Genomic DNA, 14,618 nt, shown 5'->3' on the forward strand with positions numbered 1-14,618 from the left:
TCTACAAAGTGGAAGCTCCAGGAAAGTGCAAAAAACCAATCTCTCAAAAACAACTGACATGGATATTCATGATTGTATTCATGCTAAAAACACCTATTTTGGAAAAAAGTAATTTTTAAATTATAATCATTTTTAGTAGAGGTATGAATCACATATAATCAAAAATGTTTAATAGTTCTGAAAATACTAGGGCTGTCAATGCTAACGCATTAATGCATGTGATCAATCAAAAAATTACTATGGTAATATTTATTAAAGCTAATAAATTACACTTTGCGAAGCAACAATCTTCCACCGATTAAGGCTTCCACGACGTGTCACTTTCTGAATGCACAATTCGTCAGGCATTATCTGCCCCTTATGATGTGGTCACTTAAATATACAAAAAAAAATGTTATGGACTTTATTCTCGTTCAGATCGCTTTTTCAAAAAAAGGTGGACTATTTGATAAGGAATGCTGCCTGTTGTCACGGTAACACGGCAATGTGAAATTGGCAAAAAAAAAAGCAAAATAAATGCTAAAAATTGTTTTTGTTCAAAACATGACGGAAAAGTTTGCTTTGAAGAAGTTTGCACATACAAAACATGTGACCGGAACTTCTTTTTTTAGGCGTACATCCACACCCAGTAGCCAATCAGAATCAAATATTCAGCCGGATCATTTAAAGTCCAGAAACACAATGTTTATCTATTTTTTATGTAAATCAGCATCTTTCTTTTCTTAGAGTCATACTGCAGACATAAAAGTATTCAGAGTTCTGCTCATCTTACTGTTGATGACTCTGAATTGGATCAGGATCCCTAGTGTCACATAAATTGCATTATCACCTTCTGGTGGACAAGAAAAAGCTTCCACTGGATAACGTACTTGATTTTTCAGCTGAGCGATCTCCCTCTTACTGGGGGCGTTGCTCTTCAGGTGGTCCAACATAATCTGAGCGTCAGCGAGGAGGACTTTGGTTCTCTTCAAGTCTTTCCTCAGCCTCTTCTCCGTCTCCACATCCCTCTGGCTCACCTGAATAACAAATCACTCTTTTGTAGTCATTACTGTTACACACGACCGTGTGCCCTCCTTCAAAACTCAGAGGGCCTCTTAAGTCTCAAAAGCATTTTATTTCCAATCAAGTGAAGTGGTCCACACTAAATCACACCCACAACCGCACAGACAGGGACCGACAAGGGGGGGTACCTGGTCCTGAGAAATCAGCAGTTTGGACTCCATCTCCCTCTTCTCACGCAGGACTTTCTGCTTGTCTTCGTACTCCTCCTCCAGCTGTACTTCCATCTGTTTGAGCTGCAGGACACGAGAATGTCAAGACGTACCAGCAGATTACCAGAGATAAACAAAGTAATACATGACACACCGTCGACCATCTTGTTAGACATGGTTGCTCTCGCATATCAGCGATAAATAGATCCCTCTCTTCCACAGAGATGAGGACTTATAGACGCTAAAAAGTTAAAACATTTCAAATAATACAATGCTGGAGACTCTGTTTTCTATGAATTCTGACTTTTTCAGGTGGATGGAATCATTTTAAATCACCAGATGATGAATATGCATAACTACCAGCACAAATTAATTTCAGCTTTTTTGTGAGAATAGTTGAGGAATTTTTTTTAGCTTCCTTGATTTGCCGAAAGTAATTGTTAGCTGAAAAAGGACAGGCTTTGATTTTGAAAAATGACTTCAAAATGCAAGAGTGAAAATGAGCAGCTCTTACCTTCTTACCGCAGGACCGCCTGATTTCCTCCACCTCCTCATCCTTGCTCTCAATCTCTTTGGAGTGGGTCTGCCGCTGCCTCTCCATCTCCATCTCAAGCCGCAGCTTAGCCTGAGTTCAAGATGAGGACAGGAAGAACAACGCTGGCTTGAATTTGAGGGGGAAATTAGGAGAAGTTTTCGACTAATTCTTTTGTGGAGCTAAGAAAAAAAGGTTTGAAATGATGGCGAGTTCTAATGCTACGTTCATACTGGCCTCAGAAATGCACGTTCAAGCGACCACTTCCAAAAAACCTGCACTACATTTCCATGTAAATGCAAGTTTCGGGCTTCCGTGTTCAGATTTTAGATTTCTTGAGTTCACGAATCACAACACAAGTTTTTTTAAGTTCCTTTTTGAGCTTTACATACAAAATGTAAAAAGTCCAACTTGTTGAACTTTAACCAATTAGGGACTCAAAACTGGTAGTGACATATGGGAATCATGCTTTTCAAAACACAGAAGTACCGACCATTTTCACGAAGGAGAAATTAATGTTGCGGTTTATGCCCAGACAAAATTATATGACATCAAGTCTTAAAATATTAGAAAAGAAAAAGCCTGGTGCAAGATTCACCAAATTTGCTGAATTATTCCCCTACAGTTTCTCCCTACTCCTCCAATTGTAGGGGGATTTGGAGGAGTAAGGGTGTCCAAAATATATATATTTTTAAGTGGTAGCCATAGTGGCGGGTGCTCAGTATTCCTCCACCACAACGGTGATCCGCGCCATGCTGTGCTGTAGAGGAGAAGTTCTTTTCTTCAGTTGGATGTTCTCTGAGGCACAGAAGTTTACATTTAAATGTAAGTAATGACTTTTTGTTTTAGCATGACCTTTTTAAAGTTATTAAACCGATGTTGTTATGTGATTTCTGAGCACTAGCAGCTACATGCTAACATAGCTGACCAGGAACTATTGATGACATCATCAAGTGGGAATGACACCCGAATTTAAGACACAATTTTTCCAGAACTCTCTGATTGGAATGCTAAATGTAGGGGTAGGGAGAAACCGTCGGGATAGGGCAGGGGTGACAAACTCGATCGCACAAGGGGCCAAAATCCAAAACACACTTTAGGTTGCAGGCCGAACATGATAACCATTTATTGATTATTTATTCTAAAACAGAATTTTTAAAACTTTAAAACCGATAACATAATTATGAACTAGATATATAACATCGTCTGCAATAAAGCTAGTGTAAAGCTAAATTTGGCCGCTGAAGATGATAGTGCTGATAGCTGAAAATGCTAAAGTTAATAGCTGAAAATGCTAAAGCTGATAGCCAGCTAAAATATTAGCTAAATATCAAATTAGCCTAAAAAAACGGAAAAAAAATTAGAAAACACAGTTAGCATGTAGCTGAAAAAATAGCTAAACTTCAAAATCTACTAAAAAACTGGAAAAAAAACCCATAAATTAGTCAAGACAGCTAGCGTGGAAATATTAGCCTTTTCTCTAAAACAGACTATAAAAATTAAAAAGAAAAGCCAAAATTAGCCAAAATAGCTAGAATGTAGCTGAACTATCAAACTCCAAATAAGCCTAAAAAATTATAGTAAATGACAAAATAGTCCAAAAAGCTAGTAAAATGCCAATTTAAAAATTTTAAAAAGGTAACTTTTTAACAACTATGAATAACAGGCATTTTTGTTATTATTCCAAAATACATCAACTTAAACCTTAAATAACTTTGAATATTTTACCCTGCATAAAATATATTTTGTCAAAATTATACAAGTTAGAAATAAGCAATAGAATAAGCGGGCCATTAATACCAATAAAAATAAAATGATCTGGTGGGTCAAATATAATTGCCCAGCAGGCTAGATCCGGCCCCTGGGCCTTGACTTTGACACGTGGGGTATGTTGAAGAATTTGGATTTGGCCTAATTGTTTCCAAATGCACAGAAGAATCCACTTTTTACCTGCTCCAGCATTTGGATGGTGCCGGCCTGTTCGTCCAGTTCCTCTTCTTGGTCTTTGATCTTCGCCTCGAGGTCGCGAAGTTGCTTCTTCACCTTGACCAGCGAGGCCTCATCCTTGGACTCCTGAGAGGACATATCCTGCATCTCTGCGTCCAGCTGCTGCAGCTTGACATTCGCCGCGCACAGCTCTGTGTCCTTGTCCTGGAGGTGGCAGAGACATGTTGAAACTGCAAAGCCCCGCATGAACTCTGTGACAGTTTACGAGACGGGAAACGTCGAGAAGCGAAGCTTACCTGCAGCTGCTGGCGGAGGTTAAATATCTCGCCGGTCATGGCGTCCTTCTCTCGGGCCAGTTTCTCCCGTTGGGTCTTCTCTCTTTGCACCTCATCCTGAGCCTGGTTCTGCTCCAGATCAAACCTAGATTTTACACAAACAAAGTTCAAATAGATTAAATTTTAAATAAGAAATGCATTTACTGACATGATTAATTAAAACAATATAAAAGTCAATGTTCACAAAACCTTAGTATTAGGATTTGTGGATAAACTTCCATTTAATCCTCCACTTTTATCACCCTCTATTAGCTGTTAATTTATCATTGCTTTGCAATAATCTGTAAGATGTTTTTTCTCCCAGAGCCTGGGGCAGAAACACTCTTTGTTCGAGAACTTAACAGCTAAGAGTTTCGTGCTGTCAGCTCATCGTAATTCCCTGTTTTTCTCTCTGAAGTGCAGCCGAAAATAATTTCACCCACAGAGCATCTTCAATTAGCCACAGGGGAGAGATCACATTCTGCCACAGCGATAGCTTCTCAAGTGCTTAAAGTCTCACTCATTTTCTCCGCTAATGCAATTCTGCAGATTACAGAACAACTCAGACACAACCGAAATTACAGAAAACTTAAGCTTTATGTGAGGGAGGGAGCCTGTGCTGGGAAATCCCAGGAGAAGCGAGCTGTACGTTTACTGTAATGTGTGTTTATAATTAATAGATGATGGGCCGGAGGAAGGGGCCACCAGAACTAACTTCCTCTGTTTCTTCTCCAGATCGTGGTTGCGGCTCTGCAGGCCCTCCAAATGAAGCTTGGTGTCTTGCAGCTCGGCAGACAGCTTCTGGCTCTTCTTCTTCAGCTGCTGCACGGAGTGCTGCATATCTTCATTATCTGTCTGCAAATCAGCCAGCTGCAGCATGCATAAACACACACAAACACACACACACACACACACACGGACAGGTCTTTATTATTCCATTCTGACAGCTCAATGCATATCATTACTGTAAAATTTATATGCTTTAAAGGTTTCAAGTGTGCAGCAGCAATGCATTAGAATTGCTAAAATTCTCTGGGCTAAATTCCCATATTTTCTTCCTTGCCTTTCTCTCAAGTTGTCTTTTGCTCTGCTGCTCTGTTTCCAGCTTGTCATCAAACTCCTGCTGGAGTTTTTTTTTGGCGAAGTCCATTTCCCGAATGGCTCGGGTGTACTTTATCCTCCACTCGCCTCCTGGTAGGAAAGACATACAATTCAGAAAATGCCTGTGTGACATTTGGGGCTCTTTTTGCCTTTAATGCAGGCCTGGTGGGGTACACGGAAAAAGAGGCTCAAAAGCTTAGAAATGACGGGTGCCGTGTGTGGAGAAGTACACCATACCGGCGGAGATGGTTATCACATTCAAGAGCTGACATAATGTAATCTTTGAGGAAATAAAACTTCTTTCATCAAATCCTGACCCGATAAGGTCGGAGAATTTCAACAGGAAATGCCGCAGCAGCTCCTGCATTTCAACTCTAATCTTAAATAAACCTTAGGTAAGAATTCTGAGCACAGCACAATAGCAGTTACAGAAGGACATGTCTAAGTGGCACTTTCCACAGTTCTTAGCCGACCCTAATTCTGGAGCTGTCACAGGCTATCAGAACTAAAACAGCGGCCAGGCAGACATTCAGGTTCAGGTTCATTTCCAAGCCTTATCATTTTAGAGGCTGTCCATTTCTCCTTCACATACCAACACCGGCTTCTCCATCAGTGCTGCTCATTAGCATATATATAGCATAATGACAACTTGCAGGGCCACCAGCTCTGATCCCAGCGATTACTTTCTCATTCATCTAAGAATTCTGATATGCTCTGTAATGGCTTGTCTGCTGAGGTGGGTTGAAGGGGGTGGAACTGGAGGGGGAAAAAAGCCTTATGGCCAATATGCTCTCAGCAGGGGCCCTATTTTCCAGCAGGGGGAAACCAATCAGCAGCAGGCATTAGTTGTTTGCCTGGGAGTGAACATCTTAATCCTTGAGCAGAAAATTCCAAACTTGGAAAATATACTTAACGGCACTAAGCAAAATGTGCCCATGTTTTACCGCCATGCCTCCTGCTGAAACAGTCAAACAAAAGCCACTCATTCCTGCAGCTACAATTAGTGTAAGGAAGATTTTCAAACTGTGCAGATAATGCCGCTATGAGCTCCTCCACAAATTATGCTCCTGACCTGAGCTGACAGGCCCATTAAAGAGGCTCAGCCAAGCTGCTACTAATGTCAAAAGGTATGTTTGATTGGGGAATTTAAAACAAATGTTTAAAAGGCATTGCTGTGTAACTAAAGAGCGCCTTTAGTGCAACTCACAGAATTACCTTTGTGCTTCAAAGACAGTTTCTACTAACCCGAATCTTCATCTTCATCCATCTCTCCGTTGAGCTCGGATGTTTTCATTAGCCTCGTTTCCATTAGCTCCATTTCCTGAGCGTCCAACTGTTTCTTCATTGCATCAAATTTAGCCTGGAACACACAAATTCAGTCACTAAAAAAAAAAAAAATTGAATCTGATACCAATCTGGATATTTTCACATTAAGTAGACCGACAATATTAAGGACAGAAATGTTAGTCTTGTAATTCTTGATAGATTATTAAAACACAGGAGTTTCCCGGTGTATGGTAGTAAAATGTGGTAATTACTTAGTAATGAATTTAAAAATTATGAAAAAATAGAGTTAAAAAATGTTTTTAACAGTTATAAAAAATAAACATGTAAATTACACTTTGTTTTTTTTAAATAATCTTTTTAACAATCTTAAAAAAAAATTCTTCTTTTCACTCATGTACTGTATTTTTTTAGAGTACAAGTTGAGTTTTTTTGCATAGATCAGCCAGGCGCGCGACTTACACTCAGGTGTGACTTGTATGTGATTCTTGAAAAAAAATAGCTTAATATGTTCATTATTTTCTCACTAACTGATTGCACTGTAGGATCTTGCAATAGTATTTGCCACTGACGGCAGTGTAGAAAAAAAAAAAAGCTCCGTTCAGTCTTAAGCTATGCTCATAAAACACGTTCAAGAAGCCATTTTCATAGAAAAGTTTATGTAAACGCATGTTTATGCACAATTTGTGTTCGCGTGTTGCCATGCAAGTTTCTCCTTTATCTGTGCGTTAAAAGCTAGACCAGGTTGAACTTTAATCACTCGGGATCTCAGATTTGGTAGTGACATATGGATAGAATCCCTTTTCATTCATGTTAGTGTCAACTGTTTTAAAATTGATCATGGAAGAGAAATGAATAATTGGGGTTTGTGCCCGGACGGAATTCTATGACACCAAGCCATTTATATATCAGAATAGAGCTGTGAAAGAAAAAGCCTGGAGCAAGATTCACCAGATTGGAACCAATTTTGACGCAAGCCTCTTCCGATTGTACTAAAAAGTAGCAAAAGACAAAGAAGCCCCTCCCTGCTTGTCCAGTGTGAACACCACGGGCTAAGTTGTTCAAAAGCGACATAGAGGATGAAAAATTCAACAAATTTATTGATTTGAAGTGATATAAAGAGTTTAGCTGACTGTAATTGACTGTTCTTTTTGTTATAGTCATTTAAATAATTGTCTATATGTTGCGCTGACATACTAGACATTTATTCAATTCCTTCTATGTTTCACGAAGCTAAATAAGCATCAATGTGTTACAGCTGTGAAGTGCACTTTTATTCAGTCTATTATTCTTATTTATTCCTTTAAAATGTCAGTTTTTGTTTCCGTAGTGCAACTTATATAATGTTTTCGTCTTTATTATACATTTTTTGGCATCTCCCGCGCAACTTATAGTCCAAAAAATTGCAGTAATTTTTTCTCTAATAATGTCTCTTGGGGAAATTTGAATTTCACGGAGACATAAGTTAAGCTAACGGAGGGATCCTATTCTAGGGTACCTGTAATTCTTTCATGTCCCTCTCAAGGCGGAGTCTCTCCGCAGTTTCCGTCTCCAGCAACTGGGAAGCTGACTCACTGGTGCTCCTCTCATCAGCAAGCTCGGTGAGCAACTCTGTAATCTAAACACAAGGGGATGAGACCAAACTTCCCAAGTACTCACCCTGTGCGAGTCACTGATCACAACTTTCACTGCAATAAAAGAGCAGTCCACCACCAGTCTCAAACACCACCTTCACCACAATCCAATGACACAGACAAAGGGACCCACCCTGCTCTCCAATCGATCCGTGTTCAGCCTCAGCTCATTTCGCTCCTTCTCCACTCTCTCCAACTTCAATTTCTGCTGCTTTATCTCCTCCTGAAGCAAAGATTAGAGCAGTGGGCTTTACTTTTTACATTGCTGCTCAAACTATCATGTTTTAGGTATAAAGATCATCACTGCAGCAGTGACAAAAAAAATAGTTTTTTTGGAATTTGGAGACATCAACACTTTGAGGTATCTTACGTCTTTGCAGTGCATCTGCTCCTCTGTGAGCTGGACCTTTATGAGGGGCTGTACTGTTGTGAAGAGCTTCCACCATGGCCAGTCCTTCACGCCGCGATTCTTCTTGATGTTCTTCTGGATGCACCTGATAGCTAGATCCTGAATCTAAACACAAATGAAGATTATTGCAGGCAAGTTAGTAAATTAACCTTTAAAACACCTGAAATCAACAGTAATCCCTGTAACAGAAGTCTCAAAATACTCATCTGCTGCAGAAAAATAATCCATACCATTTATGACACTTTAAAAAACACTGCAATCGTCAGTTTTGTCTTTTATTTCCTGTTTATGGGCAAGCAGATATTGCAGGTTCTGCCAGCCTCCTCTAGAGAGTTTCTGCTGAGAGCGTTCCAAGACTGGGAGCTAATTTTTGATTAATTAAATCAAACATGTCGGCAGCTAATTCCAAGTATTACACGATTTCCATGCTGCTTATGCACCAGGCTCTCCAGCAGCAGCAGATTATGGGGAAACCCAATTAGAGCAACACAATTCACAGCATCAGGTACATTTTGCCCTGAAGGTACTCTTCATACCCAATTAGGATTTGTCACACAGTGAAAGCCTTAACATGCAACAAAATGGAGCAATTTTCTGACAGCAGATTTAAACGGGTATCACTTGTCACATTTAGTCTAAAAAGAAAAGGAAACAAACAAAGGATTATGCTTCATGAGTACCGTGAATAAACATTGGGGTATTCATGTTAACAGTTGGAGGGGGTGCCAACTGTACAACTATGTCATGTGAATTTAAATAGCGAGGCACGAAACAAGAAGGTGCTCTGCAACACCCCTCCTCTGGATTCAGTGAATGTTTTTGTGCTCATTCGAGTCAGCGTGTGCACTGCAATATATGACTGCTGCACCCCCCTGATGCATCTGTGATCCCCCCCTTTGTGAAGCTAATGTCAAAATCTGCTGGGAATTCTTCAACTGGATTCAAAGCTGTGCAGAAGGACAATATCTTTGGACTTTAAGGAGACAAAAGCTCCCTTTTGTTTGACCACATTCATCATCGCGGATCTTTTCATTCCCGACATCACTGATATATTTGTTTAGGTACAAATAAATGTGTCCGATGCGGATGCAGAGCATTTCCAAGCAGAAACAATAGCACGAGACCCTTCAAAGACATAACTACAGAGCCCCTTGTCTATTTTTTTTTTTGGGGAACCGCAGTCTGCATTGCTTACTGATTCAATGCACAATAATAATAATAAAAAAAACAGTAGAAAGAAACATCTGCAGGATACCTGAAGGACAAAACTCCCAATACAGACACTGCCTGTTGGGGCAAAATAACACTTAAAAATGTCAGCTTGTCCCCATGAAAAGACAGATGAAAAAGGAAAAATTAGATCAAAAAATTATTTTTATATATATGTACACATTCACACACAAACACATGTCGATGTTTTCATTTGTGGACAAAGGGACTTGGCGCAGCTTCACAAGGTTAACATGCCATAGAATATCAATCAAAGGGAAATGTGACTTCCTGTCACATCCAGCAACATCACCCAGCAAGTGCCTGAAAGGCTTCGCCGGTACTTGTTCATAACATTCCTGAGAGAAAATTACCATCCACCGGACCTGCTAAGATTTGATACTTGAAACGGTGTAAAAGGCACTTGAGCCCAATCAAGTTTTCACCCTGGGAAAACTCGACAGAACAAGGTAAGAGTACAGGTACAAGTGGGTGCCATTATGGGATGATCATTGAAAGATTCAAAACCAGCAATAAATATTACCATAGCAGAGAAAAACTTATGTCAATAAAGGCTTTTATGTAGAACATCCAGAAGTTACAAATACATCCTTCCATGTATGTAGGATGAAAATTGTGTTTTTAGCATTTTAACATGGATTTTCTCTGATGATAAGGGACATATATTAAGATTAAAATTGCATTTGCAAGTTGCTCTTTTCAAATCGCTGACAATAAATAAATGGTGCTTATAAAAAGAGCTTGTTTGTAACGTAGAAAACATGCTGGATAGGCCGATCCGTTCCATTCTAATGCATCCACTTGTAGACAAATAGATCCAAGAACGTTTTTGTTCACTCCAATGAACTACAGAAACTATGTCCTAGAAAATGACAGGTTTCTTGATTTTAGATTAAAAAAAATAAATAATAAAATAAACCAGAATCATAATTGAAAGACCACTAGGAACACTCTTATAAGAAGTCAAAAGATGATCAGACTGGGTCTTTAAACAGTAAACCAAACTGACTCTAACTTAAGAAAATACACAGACAGTTTCTGTTTATGACATTTATATCTATTATGATAACAGCGTGAGACATTTTTATTCTTGTTTTTAGAATTTTAAATGATTAGTCTACATTTATTTCCCATTCAGGCATTAAATATAATGGTATTTTTTTCCTTTTTGGCAATAACTAAACCTAGGCACAAAGGTGAGGTTTGTGAAGATCCAACAAGAAATCAGAATTTTGGGGGTTTGTTTGATTGTAGCTGTCCTCAGGAAGAGTCAGTACATCTGCTGTGGATTTTGTTCTTAAGGAAACATGTTTTGTTCAAACCAAATATTCCTTGAAAAAGAATATTAAGATTGCTGTGCCACCATAAATATAAGTTATTCAATAAAATTTCATTTCCGTGCAGCAAAAACAGCTTAGTGGTTGCTGCAGTGAAGACATAGAAGCGTATGGAACATCTGGGACGATTGTAGCAGGTGACTTGGACGTGGTAGGGTGGATTTTGCTAGATTGGGTTTTCGTCCCACATGTCCCATCAGACTGCCATTTGAGGAGCTTGGAGGCCAGGTGAATGCCTCAATGCCTCAGACTCAGACACTACTGTCCTAGTTTGGGAAGATACTACTGCAGAGAAGTGCTGGATCTAAACTGGGCCTTTGTGTGGAGTTTATGCCTTACTAATAGGGGTGTGTATCGGCAAGAGTCTGTCAATGCAATACATATCGCAATACACATGGCACAATACGATATGTATCGCGATATATCCCGATACAGTACCAGAAACAATACTTTCCTTTTTTTAATTTAATCTTATATATTTTTTAAATTGTGACTTAAAAATAAAACCCTGAATAATAAAATACCTTTCTCATAAATAATTGTAGATCTGCGAGGTGTGTGCTGTGTTTCAGTCATTCTTTCATGAACCACAAAGCATCGAATTTTTATACACGCTGAGTGTACATGTCTCATTTCGCTGTGTAATAACAACTATTCTTTTGCTTATAAATAATTACATAATTATTGCCCTGACAGCGTTTTAAATCGGTGCAAATATCAACAATTTAATTTAATTATCGCGATATTTCACTGAATTGATTTTTTTTGCACCCCTACTTATTATAATGAAAATTACCATAGCACATACATAAAAATACTTGTTTCTTTAATATGAATTATGTCTATGTAATTATTATTGAGTCTCCAAGTTTACAGACATTTTTGCTCCTTCAAATAACACTAAAGTGCATGATTAAAAATTACTTTACAGTATAAATACTTAAATTATGTGTATGAATCTTTTATAGGTATAAAAATTGTGTGCAGGTTAGGTTTTCCCAACTCTGCAACATTAAATTTGAACCGTTGAGACAGCAGTATTCACATGCTGTTAGAGGAGTGTGACCTGTGGTGATCTTTATAATGATGGTACATATGCGCAACATTTACGAAATCAAAACAGTAGTTTTCCTGCTTACAAAACAAGAAATATGCTACAGCCTGCAACCAAACAAAACCTTTAGTTTGAAAGCTGCTTCATTTAAAATCAGAAAAACAAGGCCAGGAGATCACCAAATTTTTAAAAGGTTTCCTAAACAAACTAAATCATTTAGACTGGTTTAAAATTCATTTTTTTATAGAATTTCTATAATAAAATGCAGGTTTGAGCCGCCTGAACCAGTGAGTTATGTGAAGGATAAGTCCAGAACATCTGAACCAATATGGGAAGGTAATCATACATTGTAGATGTCATGAATTCGAATTTTAAAGTCAGAATGGAGGAGGAATTAGTAGAAATCTATGACATTTAATCCTGCTTCCAATGTAGATGACCTGACTTGAATATTACTGACTGACTGGGGATCAAATTAGAATATTTTTTTCTCAAAGACAACTGGCTACACTCAAAGATTGTAAAGATTTTGCACCATCTTCCTTAATTTTGGCCAAACTGCAAGAATAAAAAAAGTGCAACACCATGCAACAAACTAAATCAGACTTGTTGGTTTAAAGCCTCCAAAATTCATGATTTCACAACAAAATCACATAAGATAACCGAGGCTGCACCACCAGTCAAACGTGTCCACAAGCAAAAAACATTATGCAGCACTTCCCTCCCCCACACGCTGTGTGAGTGGGTATATGATAATGAGTCAGTCAGTCATAAAGATACGGTCATCACATAGTGAATGAGTCTCTTTGACTCTTGAACAAATGATACATAAAGGACACACTCCTGTCATACATGCTCTCACAGTCCAATGAAAATGGATGAACCGGAGAGAATTTGGTTCACGAGTGCTTTGCAAACCTCATATAAGGCCGCCGGAACATTTAAATACATAAAATGGAAATAAAATTAACTGGGGAATATATGTGGAAGTACTAAATAAACATCAACTTTTATGCTACAAAATAAGAGCCTTCTGAAAGGATTTGATATAGAACAAGCAAATAAAAGACCTCCGAAATAAACAATATAGTCTACGACAGCTCCAAAAAAAAAGAAATCCTAATTTAAATAAATTAGAATTGTAAGACTAGATGTATTAAATTACTGTGGGTGAAGATCATTTGCAAGTATTATTAACAGCTGTGCGATTTTGCCTTCTCCAGTTGAGACGCAACTTTAATCAGCCCTCCAGCATCCCTGGCAGATGTTGCTACTGCTGGCTAACAACACTGAATTGTTTGAAAATTGACAATTTTGCCTCTGAAAGACTTCAATTTTAAGGTAAGGGACAAAAATATTGTGAAACTGACTTGGAAAGTTGGTGAAGGATTTGAAAACATCGCCGTCTTTACACAAAAAACTCACTGAGACTGAGATGTGAGCTTGAGCCGCACGAGTTCCTCAGTGTGGTTGTTGACCAAGCAGACACAGCTCATTCCTCCATTGGCTGATGTAAATAGGAATGTTGTTTGAGATGCTGTCACAGAAAAACCACATTCTGCTTTCTCTGATTATGTTAATCTACACAGTTGGTTTGCTAGGAAGCAGCATTTGTCCCTGATTCCTAAAATCTTTTGTTCATGAGTCAGAGGGAACTTGTGTGATTTCATCACAGGCCCGTTCTTTGCCGTGATCTGGATGACAGTTTGGATCCAAATTTATGAAAGCCTCGTCTACAATGCAAAGCCTTTAATTCTGGTCTTTAGCTTCTGTTGTTTTTGTCTTTTTTTTCCCAAAACAAAAGGTTTTGATAAAATTGTACCTGTTGAGGAATGTTACAGCTTTAAATGAGCACAAAAATCTACAGTTTTTTTTCTTTTATTTACTTTGTTAATTAAAAGGAATAAAAGTAGGATTTTTATTTTGCTTTCTTAAAAACATGAGATTCGTAATCTTATGATGTATGGGTTTTGACATGAAAAATATAATTGAATTTTTTTCTGATGAATATGTTTAAAGAATGAATTATTTAACAAGCATACGGTCTTCAAATGTCATGTATTGTTTAAAGTCTCCCTATGACATTTTTTTTTATTTAAAAAAATGTTCCTAGTAGTGTTTTAATTATAGTTATGAAGTTTTTAAACAAAATCCCACGTCCTAATGTCTTAAGAAGCCATTTTTCATGTTGATCAGAAGCCTCAGTTTCCAAAATTTCCTCTGAGGGGGCGTGGCTTTTGGTGCTGAGCTGAGCAGCTCTGTCCCAGACCCCTCCCCCCCCCCTTTTCTCTAGTAAGAAAAATGCCACACATTCATGTTAAAAACTCAAAAAAAGACTTTAAAGAGCCACTCCGATAAACAAAGTGAACTCCTGCCGCACCGCAGAAACTATGTCCTAGAAAACAATACAGGATGTTTGAGTCTGCTTATAACCGTCAAAATCATAATTAAAAAACACTGGGAACACCTTTAAGATAGATCAAATGATGACCCACCAAACTGGGACTTTAACACAAGTCAAAAAGACTTGAATTTTACCTAGAGGACCTGGGACTTTTGGAACTT

At 38.3% G+C, this 14,618-nt stretch overlaps 1 protein-coding gene across 7 annotated transcripts in view; it reads right to left on the reverse strand.

Moving 5' to 3' along the window:
• LOC112140048 (unconventional myosin-XVIIIa) overlaps positions 1-14,618 on the reverse strand; it is a 79,356-nt gene that overhangs the window by 22,984 nt on the left and 41,754 nt on the right. For all 7 annotated transcript variants that reach the window (XM_024263007.2, XM_024262975.2, XM_024262981.2 and 4 more), the window contains 11 exons: positions 8,394-8,537; positions 8,157-8,246; positions 7,888-8,007; positions 6,351-6,465; positions 5,068-5,195; positions 4,720-4,874; positions 3,987-4,110; positions 3,694-3,894; positions 1,726-1,836; positions 1,191-1,295; positions 870-1,016 (listed from right to left, as the gene is read on the reverse strand). In XM_024263007.2, coding sequence (XP_024118775.1) covers positions 870-1,016; positions 1,191-1,295; positions 1,726-1,836; positions 3,694-3,894; positions 3,987-4,110; positions 4,720-4,874; positions 5,068-5,195; positions 6,351-6,465; positions 7,888-8,007; positions 8,157-8,246; positions 8,394-8,537 — 1,440 coding nt within the window. The remainder of the gene's footprint in view (positions 1-869; positions 1,017-1,190; positions 1,296-1,725; positions 1,837-3,693; positions 3,895-3,986; positions 4,111-4,719; positions 4,875-5,067; positions 5,196-6,350; positions 6,466-7,887; positions 8,008-8,156; positions 8,247-8,393; positions 8,538-14,618) is intronic.

The sequence above is a fragment of the Oryzias melastigma genome, linkage group LG14, assembly GCF_002922805.2.
Source record: "Oryzias melastigma strain HK-1 linkage group LG14, ASM292280v2, whole genome shotgun sequence".
In the NCBI taxonomy this organism is placed as follows: Eukaryota; Metazoa; Chordata; class Actinopteri; order Beloniformes; family Adrianichthyidae; genus Oryzias; species Oryzias melastigma.